The sequence below is a fragment of the Pinus tabuliformis genome, chromosome 2_2, assembly GCF_031772625.1.
Source record: "Pinus tabuliformis cultivar Carrire ecotype Pingquan chromosome 2_2, CPIR1, whole genome shotgun sequence".
NCBI classification, from domain to species: domain Eukaryota; kingdom Viridiplantae; phylum Streptophyta; class Pinopsida; order Pinales; family Pinaceae; genus Pinus; species Pinus tabuliformis.
In genome coordinates this window covers 576,164,083-576,183,861 of record NC_142300.1, presented here as the reverse complement: position 1 = coordinate 576,183,861, position 19,779 = coordinate 576,164,083, and the positions used below count along the sequence as shown (strand labels likewise).

Genomic DNA, 19,779 nt, shown 5'->3' with positions numbered 1-19,779 from the left:
CCTGTGAACATATTTCCACAATGGAGTTTGGTCTTGTTTAGTTTTTTGACCCTCATGTTCACCCTCCTCCACATCCTCCTCACTGGGGTTTTCACCCATTTGACTTCCTCCGGCTTCTTCATCCACCTCTTCAGTTTCAGGCCCCCTCCGTTTCCTACTCTCCACCACCATAATAACCAGAAAGGGGACCAGGAAGAGGAAAATGCCAATAAAAATCCCCAGGTCCATCGTGTTTGATGTTTGTAGGGTTTGAGTCTTGAATCTGCAAATTAATTTAGTTTATTGGGATTAATTCATTTAATTTATTAATTTAATTTAAATTAATGATCTTTAAACTCAAACAGGTAAATGAAACTAACCAAATTAACTACCTAACCAGCTAAACTAACTAAATGATTAAGTTACTTACCTCTGCAAGCTTGCTCCTCGCTCCTTGGCACTTGCTCCTCGCTCCTCAGCTTTGGCTCCTTGCTCCTCAGCTCTTGCTCCTTGCTCCTTTGCTCTTGCTTAGCTCTCAATCTCAAGCTCAATGAAGTTGAAATGAGTTTTTTTTGGCCCATTGGGCTTATAAACAAACAAAAAATTAGTTAATTTTTTTTAATTTTTCGGGTTCGGCAGAATTTTTTTCCGCCGAATCGCTCTCGGCCGGTTAAAAATCGCTCCCGGAGCGATCGCTCCCCGATCGCTCCCGGGCATTAAAAAGCGCTCCAGGAGCTCGGGAGCGATCGCTCCCTGAAACGCTCCCTATCAGAGCAGGGAGCGTAAATTTTTTTAAGGGAGCGCGCTCCCGAAAATCGCTCCCGTCCGGGAGCGATTTTGGGAGCGCGCTCCCAAGCCGCTCCCGCCCGGAGCGCGCTTCGGGAGCGGGTTCGAGGGGGGGGGGGGCGCTCCCCCGCAACACTGAAGGCTTCCATTAGATTATTTTCACCAAATTCTGTGGTCAAATGGTGAATTCCTCCTTGCCTCCATTTCCTAGAAAATCACCCTCATGGGTTAAAATTCCTTGGGTTGTTGATTTTTGCACAACATGGCACTTGACAGCTAGTCAAAATAGAAGTGTTTTCCTCATTTCGAAGAAGACAAAATATGTTATGTTTAATGAAGCACAAAATACTAAGAATTTCTCCTACTATGACAACTTGCTAATTCACACTGATCTATATAGGATGGTGAATTCCTCCTTGCCTCCATTTCCTAGAAAATCACCCTCATGGGTTAAAATTCCTTGGGTTGTTGATTTTTGCACAACATGGCACTTGGCAGCTAGTCAAAATAGAAGTGTTTTCCTCATTTGGAAGAAAACAAAATATGTTATGTTTAATGAAGCACAAACTACTAAGAATTTCTCCTAGTATGACAACTTGCTAATTCACACTGATCTATATAGGAAGATAATTGTGCAAGTGAAGAAAGTAGAGTTGGATATGATGCACTTTTGCTAGTGCTTGAACTATTGGGGCTTGCCCTTACACCATGAGCAAAGAGTCTCTTGTCAACTCTCTAGCACATTCAACTTATCCCAAACAGGCTATACAAGAACAAAAATAGTGTTTGTACAACTGGCCTCCACCATGCCAGAGCGATAAATATCCACATCTTCATTTTGAAATTTCTAAGACAAAGAAGCCTTCAGAAGAATCTAAGCAAGGAAATGAAATAACAAAGGAAAAATAACAATTATGGCATGCATAGAAATATTTTTACTGTTTTACGAGAAATTGAGAGTAATATGTTAAAGCCCATCTGGAAGTTTTTTTTCAAAAAGTAGTGAAAAAGATCGTTGCATTGAAAAATTAGCACATGAAGTTCTTTTCATGATTTATAGGCTTTTGAAATGGAAATGAATACACATCCAAGTCCACATCTTCATGTTGAAATCTCTAAGACAAAGAAGGCTTCAGAATAATCTAAGCAAGGTAATGAAATAATAAAGGAAAAGTAACAATTATGGCATGCATAGAAATATTTTTACTATTATACGAGAAATTGAGAGTAATATGCTAAAGCCCATCTCGAAGTTTTTTTTCAAAAAGTAGTGAAAAAGATCGTTGCATTCAAAAATTAGCACATGAAGTTCTTTTCATGATTTATAGGCTTTTGAAATGGAAATGAATACACATCCAAGTCCACTTCCATTCAAGAAGAGTTTAAAAATAAAATTGCATTTTCATCCCTTGACAATTAAACGTGTAATGTGATGAGTTAGCTTATAAGTTACTAATATAGAAGAGGAGAAACAACACATATCCACATATATTCATTCAAAAAAAGTTCAAGTTAAAATGTATATCAAAGCTTAAAAATGAACTTACTATTATGTATATGAAACACATATGAAATGAAAGAGATAAAAATGTATGCAACAATTATATGCACTCTAATGAACTACTAAACTGTTAACAATGTTCGCTTGAATCCTTTTGCAGGAACTAAAACATAGTCTTACTAAATTAATGAAATATTGTTGCTTATCCTATTTTACACAAAAAAAAAAAAAGAAAAAGAAAAGAAAAGGGAGTAATATGCTACTTCTTGCAATAATAAAGAAACTACTAACAACTTCTTGACATCTTTATGCAAACATGCCACCAATATATTAGTAAATATTCCTACAGGGGATACATATGATTACTACACTATAATTTCTTACTTGAAAAATTCAATGTCAAAGAAGTTGGTATGCAAAATTAGTGATCTATCCATAGCAAGGATAATGCATAAATGATATATCCAACTAACAAAGCTTGCAAAAGACCTCAAAACTCAATGGAGACATAGTTGGTGCATATCGTTCTACTACATTTCCATCTTTTTCGACTAGAAATTTAGTGAAGTTCCACTTTATGTTATTGCCAAAAGTCCCACCTTTTCTTGACTTCAAGAACTTGTAGATAGGATCTACATTGCTACCATTAACTTACATCTACATCACAGAATCAACACTTAACACTGAGGATCCAAAGAAGCAACCGAATAAACTAGTTACTTTAAAATGAATCCTTTAGCACAAAAGAAAGGAACCTCAGGAGGTATAGAACATATTAAATAGATACAGACCTTCTCAAATATAGGAAACTCTGCTTCAAAGTGAGTGCATACCTTTTCTGCAATATCTGCATTATCACCTGGTTCCTCTGCACCAAATTGATTGCATGGGAAGGCCAATATTTCCAATCCTGCAAATAGTTTCCCAGACTACTTCAGATATTAGAAAACTTTAGAATTAGTTGTAAAACAAAATCCAATTCTGCAAAAAGTAGTTTGCAGAAGTTATTGTTATTTATTGAAACACTCAAGATGGTGTTGACACTCACACTATGTAGATACCATTGAACTCCTTAAACCGTTGAACACTGATTAAAAAAATCTTAAGTGACATAAATAACAGGGTATTGCACTAAGTATATGAATACTATCGATTGCACATAATGATCACAAATCAAGACAGTAATAGATTGTGCTAAAGGAAAATATATTCAAAACATTGAAATATAAAAATTGAATATAAATAGACATGCAATAAAATGTGATTATTCATATTGTGCATTGGGTGGTAATATAAAAGAACCAGCTAATAATGCAGACTCTTTAAGAAAATACAGTCGATGTGCATAAAGGAGATTATATTAGCTTATAGCTAAAAATCCAGAAAATTAAGATTGTAGCCTATTTTAATGGCACTCCCCTATCCTTATTAAGAAGCAAGGAGCTTCTATATATACAAGTGTTGTTGCCTCAAAACACAATAAATCAATATTTTGCATCATTCTTGTTAGCCAACAAAGGGGAATAAATCATTAAAAACCAAGTTAGAAAGAAAACATAACTAAAATGAAGGGTACATAAACCAAGATGAAGCCACTCTTAACTAAAAAAGAAGTTACTTCAAGGGATCTAATGCTCAAATCAGCCCCATATGAAAACTGGGCACAAAGTCCTACAACCTACTTTTCCCAGGGGGTTGTATTTTATATTGATGCTATCGAGATTGCAAGAAGTGAAGTCAATGTTCAAATATGATACATACAAAAACTGGTACAACAGTTGTACAACCTATTTTTCTCAGGAGGTCATATTTTAGATTGATGTGGTCTAGATTGGAACATTGAAGCCAAGAATATCTATAGAATTCTACATGGAATGGACCTTGCATATCTATATAATATTATTTTGTGACCATCTTAAAGGTAAGCCACTCATATCAACCCTTCAAAGAGGGTGTCTTATATGAAGTATGGGATAAACCCCCAAACAAGGAAAGGGAGTGTCTTGTATGAGGTGGAACAGTAGGTTTGTATTGTTTAGTTTACTATTAAATCCCTACAAGGGAGGTGGGGGAATTATGTAGGCTATTTTCTCAGTAACTCTCCAAAAATTTGATTCACCAATAAACACATTTCTGACAATATTTTACCCAACATTCAAGATTTATATGGACTTTTCTTTTCTTAGAAGTATATTGATAATTGTATTATTGCAAGGAAAGCAATTCTCTTCCCTCCATAGTCCATTGACAACCATCATTGCATCAACATCACCTTTCCCCTACCTACCCAAACAAGTTGGACGAGCATGAGATCTATATCCTACATGATATTTACCATATTCATGCAAATTATTTTGATCTTGACCTGGTAAAGCTTAGGACTCAAAAATAAATCCATGCTTTTTAGACATCCATGTTCAGTTCTCACCATGGCCAGGGAGGTCCACACCATCAATTATGATTCATGTATTTAAAAGGAGAAGGTTTAATTTATTTTCTCAAAACCCTAGGATCTATGTACTTAAATTGTAAACATGGTTACTTTTTAAGATTGAATAACCACTAAGCTTAATGCATGGTAGACCATTTGTTTATCTTTGGGCCCCTTGCTGATCAATTACAAGATTTTTTGCAGAAGTAAAGAGACCTAAGTGAAACAAACCCAAAAGAAAACTCCAAACAAAATACTTCTATAAAAAAGTTCCAAAAACACTAAATAACCACACAATCAAGTTTGTTTCAAGTTTTGACCTCCATCAGAGAACTTAAACAAATATTTGAGAAGTTCCTATTGAGATAAATAATCCCTTTACTGAAATTGGACAGGCTAGGAAGTAAACTCCAAGAACCTACCCCCAGCTGATGGTCCTCTATGCACCAAGCTACATATACTTTTCATGATATACATCCTAAATGGTTCAATCTAAAGATGTGGATTGCCAATGCCACCTCCAATACTCCCTAGAAATATCATGTCAGCATGAAAAATCTAGATGGACCAAATATGTGCTAACATAAACAAGAAATGTAGAAGGAATAAGAAACATGGAGAGGAGACTTTGCAGGATCAGAAAAGTGAACCCAACCCCTATCAAACACTTTCTTTTTGTCGGTTAACCCATAGTGGATTTGAACCAATGACCTTTTCACAAGGAGTGCCTTAACAGTACACCCATTCACCATTAATTCAAAGCCCTGTGTGCCCCATCAAGTACATATTATACACATAGAATTGATCATCTACTAATGTAAATTCAAGACAAGAATGGGAGAATTGGAAATAGAATGAGAAATTGGTCTCCTAGTCAAGGTTCTTGTAATATAGAACTACATGACCCATGACAATACATTGTTTAAAATTATGCATAGTTTTAAATAGAATGAAATCAAAACTAACATAAGGATCATATTACCTAGGAAAGATGCAAAAAAAAGGGATAACACTCTGACTTCCCTGATATAAGATGCATATTATTGTCAACACTAGGAAATAATAAGACAACTAAAACAAAGAGTAATTTAAATATGGTCATGACTAACAATATATGTTTGGATAATACCTTGCTCCTTGTATTTTGCATACAAATCATTCATCTCTTTATAGTTAGAGGTAGTCAACCCATTGCAGACACAAAAAATAATAGAAACCCCAATTAGTCAAGTTTATAAATGAGGATAAGTTCACTAACAAAGCAAATAGCCATGCATGATCCATGAAGTCGAGAAGATAGGTTTGTTCCTTAATTTTTTTTTTTTAAATAAATCATATAACAGGACCAATTTAACAAAATTACAGACCCACAAAGTCTAAAAATACTTTTTTTTTCCATTGATGGCATAAATTCTATCAATTATGAGATCCTTGGTCCTTCGAGCATATGAAAACTTGTTTGAAACATAATTGAAGCTGAAAATTTCATTGGTGAACGAGTAGCTTGAGAATTTTTATGATATGCTTGAAAGAGGGGAGTTTTAATGCTTTAGGTCTCTAGTTTTGATCATATTCTTGAAATAGGAGGGTTTTGATGGGCTAGGTCTGTATGCTTTCACCAATACTTTGTGCCCTGACAACTTAGTTGTTCTGCAGTGGACCTAAGAATCTATTACTACCTGCCAAAAGATATTAGGATGAATTATAATGGAATACTCAGGGCCTAATGGTAGATTTGTTCATCTAACAATTACTCTTTCATCCCCAATAGTAGTGCTTCCATCAACTGTGAGCATATTACCACTAAAGGCAAATGAAATTATGTTATGAGAGTCCTCCACGAGGAAATGAAGTTCCTCTTGATGAAATCCCTATGGATATATATATTGATGAGAATTCTGGTTTTTTTAATAAGATCAAAAGGTGCACACAGTCAGGTGTTTGTTAGTGGAACTGGAAATCTCCCTAAGGCCATCATAAAATCTTAGGCCAAGAAAGTCTAGAAGCTTAATTGATGGAATTGTTTGATTATTCGAAGCCTGAGAAAATGATTTTCCCTATTTTTATTTAAGGAAGAGCTACATTGTGCTGCTATTGTTTCTAGTGGCCCCTAGTTGTGTGTGAACACTGGTTTTTTCCCCTTCGGGTCAATGATTTCTTTTCCAAGCAGTTTGTCCAACTCTACTTCTTAGTGTGGATTGACTTCCCAGACCTTTCTATCCAATTTTGGGACTTTCTAGACTGTACTCCAGTGCCCAATGGGGGTTTATGTGACATGAACCAACCCATTTCTTATCTTAGGACTTTGGGAAGAGTATATCTCAAAGGTAACCTATAAAAGTAATTGAAGGGATTCTTCTATATTTGAGTTGGGGGAAATTTTTACACTACCTTTGAGGTATATAAACCTCTTGAACACATGTTTTAGATGCAAGAGTCCTAATCATATTCTTTTTCTCCATTCCTTTGGTTTTTAAACTTAAGAACATGTAAGTGATGTCAAAGCATGTTGAGCACCATGGAAAATTTAGGGGCTAATATTCGTAGGTGGGCTAATTTTCCACAATTTTTCCAAAAAAAAAAAGATTCGCCAATTTCCATTTTTTATAAAAATGATTCGCCCAAATATTACAATATAAAATTATGTAAAATAAAAAGTACCCCTCTTCATGGCAATACAAGGCTTGGAAATGAACCAAGTTATCCTCACAACTCAAAAAGAAGAAGAATGTTGGTGTCTAAAATGGATTAGTTTTCAACTGAACATATTTGTGAGCAGGTTCAAGTGGCCACAAGGCAAACGTACATTTATCATTAAGAATGTAAGATGCAAGGGAAGTAGTTTCGGTCTAAGGAGATCCTATTGGCTGAACCTTGAATAGTTTGGGATGATAAATTTGTTAGCATTCCTTAAGAAGGTTCTTTAAACAAACTTCAGGAAAATAATTACTTGGCATTGTATAAAGTGTTTTCGATCCCAACAATTAACACTAGTCTCAGGTTGTTATGACTAAAGGAGTGAATCTTGTTGCAAACGAGATACATATTCTTGGTCGAGAATAGGCTACAATGAGTAATATATTATATTTAGAATCCAACGGCTTGTTGAATCAACCACATTCATGTCTCTCTAGGATAAAATTAGTTTGATGTTAAATCATGTTCAAAATCTCAACCTTTCTTTTTTCAGAAAGAAAAATCTTCATAGATTTATATTAAGACAATATAAAGATCATAAGATATGGCAAGGGACAGACACCTTGCTGACATATTAGTGCATATAGATCAAAATTGACAGTCATAGGATCCCCGAAGAGATCAGAACAAAATCAAAAGCTGTACAGATCATAGGATCCCCAGAGAGATCAGAACAAAAACTCAAAAGCTGTACAGATCAAAAGCTAGGACAGCTGCTATCATAGACCAATATGAAGAAAGGGACCAGAGTGCAAAGCATGTGAACCAGATAATGAAAGAGAACGATCACATTCCCGGGATGACGAAGTCCTGAATAAGATAGGAAAATTCATCGTCTGAAACCTTCAGAGACCAAGAACCCGGCTCCATTGCAAGACCTTTCTTGGAGAGAAGGTCAGCTTGTTCATTTCTGGAACGAGGAATATGTTGAATTGAGCGCTGTTTCATAATGCTCCAGAAGTGCCTGATTCTGTTTAACCATCCGAACAGATGAGGGCAGCTAATGAGGCATGCACCGTTGACATGATCTATCAATGATTTTGAATCGCCATAAATTGAAATGCATTGGATGTCCAAAAAAACACAAAAAGCAAGCAGGCCTGTAAGGGCCCTAGCCTCGGCCATGCTGTTTGAGCCATGCCCACCGTTCCAGGATAGGAAGTATTGCTGCTTGTCATTCATGACGATGTGGACCCCACATCCACAGATGTTATTTTGCTCAGCTCCATCAAAGAAAGCACAGGGAGCCTCGAAGGAAAAGTCATCCGGCTTATTTTTACAGACTTTTTTCATCCTGACTTTTTCCAAAGGAATCATGTCATGAAAGGCCGAAATGCGCTGCAGAGTTGACTTAAGGGGCTCCTTTGAATCTTGGAAGATTTTAGCATTTCTCCACTTCCATAAGCACCAGCAAGTAATAATAAACAAGGATCTCCAGGAGTGCTTTTGCTCGCTCCACCATTGGAAAGCTACCTGAACTGAAGCAAAAACAGTGTGAGGGAAACCATAAAATAGAGAAAGTTCATACCAGATCTGAAGAGTCGAGTCGCATTGGAAGAACATATGGATGTTAGATTCCTCCGCAGCTTGACACATAGCGCATCTGCTCGGCCCATGCCAGCTTCTCCTCCGAAGGTTTTCCCATGAGAGGTTTCTGTTGTTAAAGACCAGCCATGAAAAAAGGATCATTTTGAGAGGACACCCCGACTTCCAAAAGCATGAGGGAAAAAGAGAGCTAGAGCCAGGAGCATTTGGAGAGATCATGACAGCATAGATGTCTTTCACACGAACAGGCATCTTAGCATTAGGAACGGTCCATATCAGATGATCACTGGTTCCGGAACGGAAGATTCCTAGGCTGCACAAATCTTCTTTTACTGAATTCCATATCGGGAGTAGCGAGACTGGCATGCGAAGATCGCAGCCATCTTTCCATAATGGAATGGGGCCACACCATGAAGCGATCAGTTTGTCCCAAGTAAAGCAACCGATTCTGTGAAAGAAACTTAATAAATTTTGAGGAAAAAACGATCTTTCTCGGCCATTCAATATAGGATCTATACCGATTAAGATTCGGGAGCCAGAGAAGAGGTTCCATCTTAAGTTCTCCAGAAAGAAATGCTGGACTTTTCTGAGGCTGAGCCAAATGGCTGAACCTTGCCTGGTTCCAATAGCTCCCCTTCTGTACCAATATTCTAAATCTTTTCCTTGCATATATTTCTTTCTAATAGAAAGGCTCCAAAGCCCATCGCCAAAAATGCCTCTCCATAGCGATTTACATAAGAGCGCTTTTCCAAAGGATCGCATATCAAGCAGGCCCCATCCTCCTAGCTTCTTAGGCTTAGATAATTTGTCCAGCTTTGCTAAATGAATTTTATTCTGATTTGATTTTCCGCCCCAAAGGAAGTTTGCCGAAAGACTGTTCATTTTATTTATGATGCTTGCAGGAAGGAAGAAAATATGAGCCCAATAGACCGCTAATTGCATCAAGACTGCCTGAATAAGAATAAGTCTGCCTGCCAAAGAGAGAGTCTTAAACTCCCAGCCTGATATCTTTTTATAAAATCTTTCCAATAGCCATTGCCAGTCTGCTTTCGAGTAGCCCTTAGCCTTTAGTTGAAATCCCAAGTATTTCATCCCTTCTATGATCGGACTCGGAGCAATACCCAGTAACTCAGCAATCCAGGAAACCATTGCCATGTTAGTGTCATTATGAAAAAGTGTAGATTTTCCTTTGTTAATAACTAAACCTGTTGCTTTCTGGAACCTATCAAGAATTTCATTGAGGCAGATCCAGGAAGCTCTGCACAGCATGGCAAAGATGAGAACATCATCAACGAATAGGTTGTGAGATAAGAAAATGTCCTTGCATATCCTGACTGGCCTGCATCTCTTTTCATCAACTGCTTTATTGATCTGAAGGCTGAGGGAGTTCATCGCCAGAATAAATAAGAGAGGGGAGAGGGGGCATCCTTGACGAAGCCCTCTTTCCGCTGAAAAGAAAGGGGAGGGCATTCCATTGATAATGACCGAATAACGTACATTCTCTACGCAAGACATTATCCAGTTGATGGAATGAGATTTTAATCCAATCTTTGCCAGCAAAACTCTCAAAAATCCCCAATCCAAACAATCGAAGGCCTTCTGCAAATCTATTTTTAGAATGGCCGCATCCATCTTTTTAGTTATCATTGAATAAAGACTTTCCTGGGTCATGGCAACTGCATCCAATATGTTGCGGCCCTGTAAGAAAGCATGTTGGTCCTTTGAAATGAAGGAGGCCAGAGTAGGCTTCAACCTTTCTGCAATAATTTTGGAAATAATTTTGAACAGGATATTGCATAATGATATTGGTCTGAAATCTTGGAAGGAGTCCGTCTCTGCCTTTTTGGGAATTAGGGCGATCTGAGTAGAAGAGATGATGTTGTGAATACTTCCGGACATCCGGGATGCCTCCGCCATCCGCAACAGGTCACTTTTGAAGAGGTCGAAAAAATGAGAGAAAAACTCTATGGGCCAGCCGTCTGGCCCAGGGCTTTTATCTTTTTTAAAAGCTTTGATGACATTTTGAAGTTCCTCTTCAGAGATCGGCCGGAAAAAGCTTTCATTCCCTGCATCATCGAACATTAATGGAGCCAGTTCAATACCCCAGAGGGTGTCCTGAAAGTCATTTACTTCTTTTCTTTTGTATTGGTTCTTAAAATATCGCACAGCTTCATTTGTGATATCCTGCTGAGAATAATAGAATCCGCCTCTGCCATTGCTGATTCTCCAAATCGAGTTTCTCTCTCGTCTGGCATTTGCGAAATTATGGAAAAATCTAGTGTTCCGGTCTCCATCCTTTAGCCAAATAGCTCTGCTTTTGAGCCTCCATGTAGTCTCCTCCTTGTCCAGGAGCTTTTGTTTTTTTTTTCCAGATTTCTTATGAGACCTTTGATGTCAAGTGGAAAATTATTGGGGTCTGTAGCGCTTAAAATGTTGTCCATCTCTTTTTGAATATCATTGAGCTCCTGTCTGTCCATTTTCCTTTTTTGATGCTGCCATTTCTTTGCCACCTTCCTCAAAGATGCCAGCTTTTCTCGGAAGGTCATGAAAGGGAACAGGTTTGACTTCGATAGGTCCTTCCACGATTTAGAGATAATTTCGATGAAAGCTGGATCTTCTAAATGAACCAGTGTTGCGGGGGAGCGCCCCCCCCCCCCCCCCCCTCGAACCCGCTCCCGAAGCGCGCTCCGGGCGGGAGCGGCTCGGGAGCGCGCTCCCTTAAAAAAATTTACGCTCCCTGCTCTGATAGGGAGCGTTTCAGGGAGCGATCACTCCCGAGCTCCCGGAGCGCTTTTTAATGCCCGGGAACGATCGGGGAGCGATCGCTCCCGGGCATTAAAAAACGCTCCGGGAGCGATTCGGCGGAAAAAAATTCTGCCGGACCCGAAAAATTAAAAAAATTTAACTAATTTTTTGTTTGTTTATAAGCCCAATGGGCCAAAAAAAACTCATTTCAACTTCATTGAGCTTGAGATTGAGAGCTGAGCAAGAGCAAAGGAGCAAGGAGCAAGAGCTGAGGAGCAAGGAGCCAGAGCTGAGGAGCGAGGAGCAAGTGCCAAGGAGCGAGGAGCAAGCTTGCAGAGGTAAGTAACTTAATCATTTAGTTAGTTTAGCTGGTTAGGTAGTTAATTTGGTTAGTTTCATTTACCTGTTTTAGTTTAAAGATCATTAATTTAAATTAAATTAATAAATTAAATGAATTAATCCCAATAAACTAAATTAATTTGCAGATTCAAGACTCAAACCCTACAAACATCAAACACGATGGACCTGGGGATTTTTATTGGCATTTTCCTCTTCCTGGTCCCCTTTCTGGTTATTATGGTGGTGGAGAGTAGGAAACGGAGGGGGCCTGAAACTGAAGAGGTGGATGAAGAAGCCGGAGGAAGTCAAATGGGTGAAAACCCCAGTGAGGAGGATGTGGAGGAGGGTGAACATGAGGGTCAAAAAACTAAACAAGACCAAACTCCATTGTGGAAATATGTTCACAGAGCTGAAACAGGGAGAGGGGGTGGAACCACTAAATTTCATTGCCCCCATTGCAACACTGATTACACAGGCTCATACACCCGTGCTAGAAGACACCTCTGCAGGAAAAGGCCATGGGATGGAGAGAAACAAATAGGAATCAAAACTTGTAACGCGGTGTCAACAGCAGATAGAGCCAAATACATAAAGGAAGAGGAGGACGCCCAATACAGAGCAAAAAGATCAAGGGGTTTCTTTGAACCAAGCTCACAAAGAACTCCTTCAGCATCCTCCCAAGGCAGTGGATATGGACATGGAGGCACAGGGTCATCATCTTTACGCCGTAGAACCATATCAGATTTCCTTGATCAGGGGTGTAGGAATGATGTGGATTCAAAAGTTTACAGGTTCCTCTATGCATGTGGGATACCATTCAATGTTCTACGCTCACCTTATTGGCACGAAATGGTTTCTTCCATAAATGATGCCCCTAAAGGATACAAGAGCCCTGGGTATGACAAGGCAAGAACTGTTGGCCTTGATCATGAAAAAGCAAAAATATCACATTCTTTGAATAAAATGACAAGTTCTTGGACTGACAATGGGGTGTCCATTGTATCTGATGGATGGACAAATGTAAAAGGCAAGCCATTGATAAGTGTTCTTGCTGTGTCCCGAAGTGGTCCCATCTTTCTAGCTGCACATGATTACTCAGACAAGTTCAAGACCGCTATCAACATTGCAGAAGCATTGCTTGAAACAATTGAGCGTATTGGCCCATACAATGTCATCCAAGTCATCACTGATAATGCTCCTAATTGTAAGGCAGCGGGAGCAATTATTGAGGATAAATACCCGAACATATTTTGGTCTGGATGTTTGGTTCACACATTGAACCTTCTGTTGCATGATATTGTCAAAAACAAAAATGAACAATACCAATGGATTGGTGATTTGTACAAGAAAGGAAAAAAAATGATAAAATTTATTACAAATCATAGCAATACCCATGGCCTTTTCCGCAGTCACTCGAGATTGGAGTTGCTGAAGATTGCGAGGACTAGATTTGGTAGCTATTACCTCACCTTCAGGCGCCTTTTGAAGGTAAGAGAGGCATTAGCTAGCATGGTATCAAGTCCACATTGGCAGGTGTTAAAGGAAAGGGCTACAAATGTAGCTGACATTGCAGGTTTTGAAACGGTGGAGGAGGCCGCTCTTGATGGGCAGTTTTGGACAACTGTGAGACAGGTATTGGATTTCACCAAGCCAATTTATAACATGATTCGGTTTGCAGATACAGACAAACCAGTGATTGGCGAGGTGTATGAGCAAATGGATACCATGTTGGGGGAAATAAAAGACATTGTTCATAACAGAGATCCCGACTTGTACAAACTGATTCACGATTGTGTGTGTGAACGGTGGAATAGGGTTAACCTTCCACTACATTGCTTGGCGTATATCCTTACGCCAAAATACTACTCAGATTCTTGGTTGGGCAAACCTGCAGCAGGGGGTGGTGTTAGGACCAAACCCCATTTAGATCGAGAGGTAACTAGAGGATATCTGGAAGCATTAGAAAAGTTGGTGCCTGACAGGGAGGAATGTGCAGCTGTGCGCCTTGAAATAGGCAGATACTTCACTGGCAATGGTTTGTATGGTAACTTCCATGCAATGGATGACAAAGATAAATTTGATTCTCTCACATGGTGGGAAACATATGGCGGCCACGGACTTTTGCGAAAATTGGCAATAAAAGTTCTTTCACAGGTTGTAAATTCTTCTTCTGCAGAGAGGTGTTGGAGCACCTACAGTTATATACATAATGTGAAAAGAAACAGGCTCAACGAAAACCGAGCAGAAAGCTTGGTTTATGTGCTACAACTTGAGGTTGTTGAGCCATTACTGTGATCGGGCTAATGAAGATCCCACATATAAAATTTGGGACAATCACCCTGAGGACGACAATTTGGAGGATGGCATTGTACATATGGAAGAACTAGAAGAGGAGCTTGTACGGGATGAAGCTGAAGCAGTTGCAGCAGCCATGGCACCTCCACCTCCACCATCCAGTAGCAGTTCTCGGGGCCCGAGTCTTGTTCCATTGCTGTCGCCACCTCCATCGACACCCTCGCGTGGAGGCTCTAGTTCTGGTCGTCGGTCTGGGCGGGAGACTCCTAGAAGACCACCACGACCTACTTATACTCCTGGAGACTCTCGTGGCAAGGGCCACTTGTAGATTTACAGTTTACTTGTCTTTTTTAGTTTCTATTAGACTTGTCACTTTAGTTTTCATAACTGTTCAGTGTTGAGTTTTGAGTCCTTGACTCTTGACTCTTGACTCTTTCATATCATTATGACATTATGATATTTTTTGTAAACATTATATCACTGTGACAATGAAAATTTGAAGTTTGAAGTTGGGCCTTGGCAATTATAACTCATTGGTAATGATTGTGAATTATGAATATGATGCTTTGTGAAAGACTAAAGTTGTTTCATTTCATCTCATTATTCATGTTTTATTTTATAAATTTTTAACATTTCATATCATGTTAACAGTTAGAAGTTAGGACTTAGAAATATCTTCGATATTACTTCTTGTAATGGTTAAACTTGGCTTACAAGTACAACTTGTTACTTTGGTGATCAATGATGATAAATGTTATTGAATTTTCAATTCTGAAAGCTTTCAACTTCAATGTATCAACTTCATGTTATGTTGCAGTTGTAATATGTATTTTACTAACTTGTGGACATGGTTGATGACGATTATAATTTCTAGATGATTGATGTGATATATGGTTCAATGATCAATTTATGTTTTTTTATGTTTTTTATGTCTATTTCATCATTCTACATGTTTTTGTTGACATATATGTATCAAAAATTAAAAAATATAAAAAATATATATATTTTTTAAAAATCGCTCCCCGATTCGCTCCCAAACCAGGAGCTTCTGAAAATGGTCGCTCCCGCTCCCGCTTCCGCTCCCGCTCCCCGCTCCCGCTCCCAAGTAACATTGAAATGAACTTTATTAAATTTAAAGGGGTAACCCAGCTTGAAACCATTCTCCCGCCAGCCGAGGAAGATAGGCCTGTGATCAGATGTGAAGGCATTTCCTATAGATGAAACAGGCATACCCATTTTGTCGATGATGCTAGAGTGCAGAATGAATCGATCAATCCTCTTAGCAATATATGCTTCTCCGGCCCTACTGTTATCCCATGTAGGCATCAGTTTTGCAGGGACAATGTCGACATAATTTTTATTTAAAAATTCCATCTTGATCCTGTCAGCAAGCGGGTCTTTTTTCCTGCATTTGCCCCAACATTCATCAGAGTTTAAGGTCAGATTTAAATCTCCAGCTATCATCAGAGATTCAATTTCAAATATTTCCGAGGCAAACAGTTTTTCCCAGAAGGGGGCTCTATTCTTATAGGGTGCATAGGTATTGAGAATGTTGATATTTAGACTTTGACCTCTGATAGAGACCGAAATAAGAATCCCTGCAAAACATTTATAGGCCTTGGCCTTGATCCAGACGGGGTCCCATAGGACTGCGAGCCCTCCTGACTGGCCTCGAGCCTCGGATGCAACCATAAACCATGAAGGGAACATTTTCCTAAAGTAAGCAATAGAGACCTGGCTGCTGTGCATGGTTTCCTGAATCAGGATGATTTTTGGGTGAGCTGAATAGAAGATGTCTTTTAGCGCAAGATATTTTGGGTTTGCGCCTAAACCCCTGATATTCATAGAGACAATGAAAGTCATTTGGATGACTCACCAGCCATGCTCGCTCTAAGAGGCTGAATATCAGTCATGTCCTGAATAGGAACATCAATGAGAGATAAGTTCCTTACTCCATGCTCAGAAACAATGGTTCTCCCCCTGAAGTGACGGCTGCCTCCATTGTGTTTTTTCCTGACTGTTATATTCTTTGCTGAGTTAGGACTTATGAATAAAGAGGCAGGACTATTGGGCTTATGAATTGTCAGGGGCTCCAACTCAAGAGATTTTTTGCTCAACAGATAGTCAATATCGCTGTCATATTTGTTAACAGGGGATGACTCCGGAGAGTTGAAGGGAGTAGCTGTAACCAGGGGTTCTTTGCCTTTTGGAGATGAAGGAGGTTTTTTGACAGGAGTCGGGGAGGAAGATGATATCGAAATGGGGTGAGAGCCGACCACAAAATCCATTAAGTTCATGGCAGGAGGGGAAGGGACTGGCTTTCCATCCAATGGATCGGGGATAGGAGCGCAAACAAAAGGCGGGGATCTATTGACATCAGGGCAAACAGGATTAGATAGGGAGGATTGACGGGCATCCGGTCCTTGTGAAATATCCCGAGGAGAGAGCCTCTGTAACAAATTGGGATCAAGATTTTCAGGGCGCTGATTTTTCTTTTGGTCGGCCTCTGGAGAACTTAAAGAAGATGAAGATATTCGCTCTGAAAGAGGCAAGGAAGAAACTACTCCAAATCTGCGGTGGACCACCTTTGGCTTGGGGAGGTGATGGCGCCTACAGTTTTTAATCAAGTGCCCTGTTCTATGACAAAGGGAACACCTGAAAGGAATTCCCCAAAAATCTAGCCTTTGTTTGATTCTGTGCCGACCCCATGCAATCTCAATGTGGTCAGGATATCCTCCTTTATAAACCTTTTCGATGAGAATCCACGCTATCCTCTTATCTTTTTCTCCTCTGCACCATGGGTCGACATACACAAATTTGCCGATGGAATTTCCTATTTCAGTGAGAGATTCTGTCGACCACATTTCCAAAGGCAGATTTGGAAGTTTCACCCAGATCAGATTATTTGATGGGGTATTCTTTAAAGGATCAAAGCCAATGTACCATCTGAAGAGAGATAAAAAACTTCTACCATGCACCCAGGGCTTGTTGAAGACAACCTCTAAATCAGAAGCCTTTAGGAAATGGAAGCAATACCATTCTTTCATTAGGCGGGAGATAATGGGGGTATAACCTATCAGAGGCTTCCATCGGTCATCGAGCCATTTCCGCATATCCGCATCTTCCATTTCTGGGAATTGCCATTTACCTACCAAGGCAAGGTTATGCAGACTATCGATTCTTTCCAAAAGGAGGGAGCTATCCAGAGAGATTGCGTTAGGAGGGGAAGCGGTTTTTACCGGATTCCTGGATTTGTTATAATGGAGAGCTTGTTCATTTGTTCGCACTTCCTTTGAAGTGGCCTCCCCTTTGTTATGAGATTTTTGGTAAGGTTTACCGGAGAAGGGAGCGCCTTTTTGTATCCAGGCAGGTTTGATGATCATGTCGTCCACCGTGGCAAGCCACGCTTCTGACACCTTAGACCCTTCATGTGCTTTTTCAGCCGTTATGGTAGCTTGGATCATTGCCTCCGTGGCGGATGAGTCTGACCCACCTGTCATTGAATCAATAGAAAATCTCTATTCTGGCAAGAGATCTCACCTTTAATTAAGTTCCTGAATGGGACAGTACAAAAAATATCTATTCCGTAGATCCTAGACTGAACAAAATACCCGGATGGAATAAATGCCAGATAGGGAAAATTAAGGATGGAGGCTCAGGAAGATCCTCGGGATCAGTACAAAGAAGACTCCAGAGGGAATGATGAAGCAGAGATAAGGAAAGCGCTAAAAACCAAGGGAGGATTTCCCAAAATGATGACGATTTCTAACCGTCAAATTGGCTAGGAGAGGATTGTAGTAGATTGCAAGTACTCTTTAGCACATGGACCACGTCAGAGTCATTACTCTGAGAATTTTGAAAACATTTCTAGGGAAAGTTACAGAATTCCGATCACCGGAAAAAGGAAACCGATTGAATCCCCTGTTATCCCATGGGCGCCATTACAGGTTTCAGAGAAATGGTGCAGGGCCAAAGAGTGAAGAACTAGCTGGCAGTATTCCCCTGACAATCAATGCAACAACAATACAACTGGAAAATACACCACCATTGTCCAAATCTAAAACGAAAATCAGAACATGGCCTATAGATAACTATAGAATTCTTCAGTTTGAGTATAAAAGTCTTGAACATTATGGTAGCTTGAGGCGTACAGGCATCTACCAGTAAAGTTTCTTGCTAAAATTCCAAGATTAATCACTTGAAGCGCCAGAATTCCATTGTAAAATCAGTATACTCTTGAATTCAGAACAGAATTACTTACTATTTCTACCATAATCCCATAAAGAACTACCTTAGACGATTATTCAGACACTAGCACAAAATTTACGAGGAAAGGAAAGGAAGCGTACTAACCTTAAAGACTAAAGCTTGAGCCGTGGGTGAGAGCGCCAAAACCCCATGCACAGAGCACCATCCAGCCATCACACAGACACCAGGAAGATGAATGTCAATCAGAGAAAAAAGAGAGCAGGACTGATGGAGAAGAACTTTCCGAAACCAGCAGGGAAGTGAAGCCGGCCAAGGAGGCCGCGAGGCCGAAAGGTCGAAGCCGCGCGCTGACGAAGATGGAGCTATAAGAAGCAGGAGGAAAGCTTCTTGCGATAAACACGTTGTCTTCCAGGCGTCAACAAAAATGGTTGGCATGCATGCATGATGAAATCAAGGATTGCCACGCAGAGACAAAAGTTCAGCATGCAAATGTTGAGGTGTGGCAGCAACCCGACGTGCTTGGTGGAGAAGATGATTGGCTCCCCGTGGACGCCGCTGAGAAAAGATGATGGGTTCTCTGAACAGGCTGTGGATGGCGATGGTTGGCTCCCAGGGCGGTTAGAAAGATCTGGTTGGCTCCCTGCGCAGCATGGTGTTCTCACACCGCAGCTCTTCTCCTTCCCTCCAACATTGAAAAATACCTTAAAGAGACGAATTTTGTCTTTTTCCATCAACTATGTAATGAAAGTAGTCATGAAATATACATAATATTCAGCAAGATAAAACTAAAAGCCGTTCAAAATCTCAACCTTACTGTAACTATTTACTCAATTTGTCCTTAGTCAGTTAGCCAAGATGAGACCAAAAATATGGTGTGTTATTTTCAGTTTCCTATGAACTCTATATAAGAAAAAGAGTGCCCAAAGTGTTTCGGATGACTGTTGTTATCATTATTTTGATCTATGATATTAATACAACTGTTGTGCGTTGGGCGATTGACAGGTTTCTATGTTTATGTTTATTCATGTTCTGGTATATTTTTCTAGCGATTTTTTTCTGTCATATTGCACTGAATAGTTAATGATACATGAAACTTACCGAGCCTTGAGTTGGGCCCTCTTAAGGCACGGTCAAGTACTAAATCTTTTGCGTTTATTTTGACTGGTTAATTAATTTGTTTTATCTTCTAAGTTGGATTGTGGTATTAGTTTAGTGGTTTTTCATATTCACATAGTTTTTCTAATTATATGTG

At 39.5% G+C, this 19,779-nt stretch overlaps 1 protein-coding gene and 1 pseudogene across 1 annotated transcript; both read right to left on the bottom strand.

Annotated features, from left to right (window-relative positions):
* Window positions 1-2,478: 2,478 nt before the first annotated feature.
* LOC149193979 (putative phospholipid hydroperoxide glutathione peroxidase) lies at window positions 2,479-5,899 on the bottom strand (annotated as a pseudogene).
* Window positions 5,900-8,180: 2,281 nt separating this feature from the next.
* Window positions 8,181-16,067, bottom strand: LOC149193978 (uncharacterized). Its single transcript, XM_089407497.1, has 2 exons — window positions 15,464-16,067; window positions 8,181-11,005 (listed from the first exon to the last, which is right to left on the bottom strand). The coding sequence occupies exons 1-2, from the start codon at window positions 16,065-16,067 to the stop codon at window positions 8,181-8,183; spliced, it is 3,429 nt and encodes a 1,142-aa protein (XP_089263623.1).
* Window positions 16,068-19,779: the final 3,712 nt, after the last annotated feature.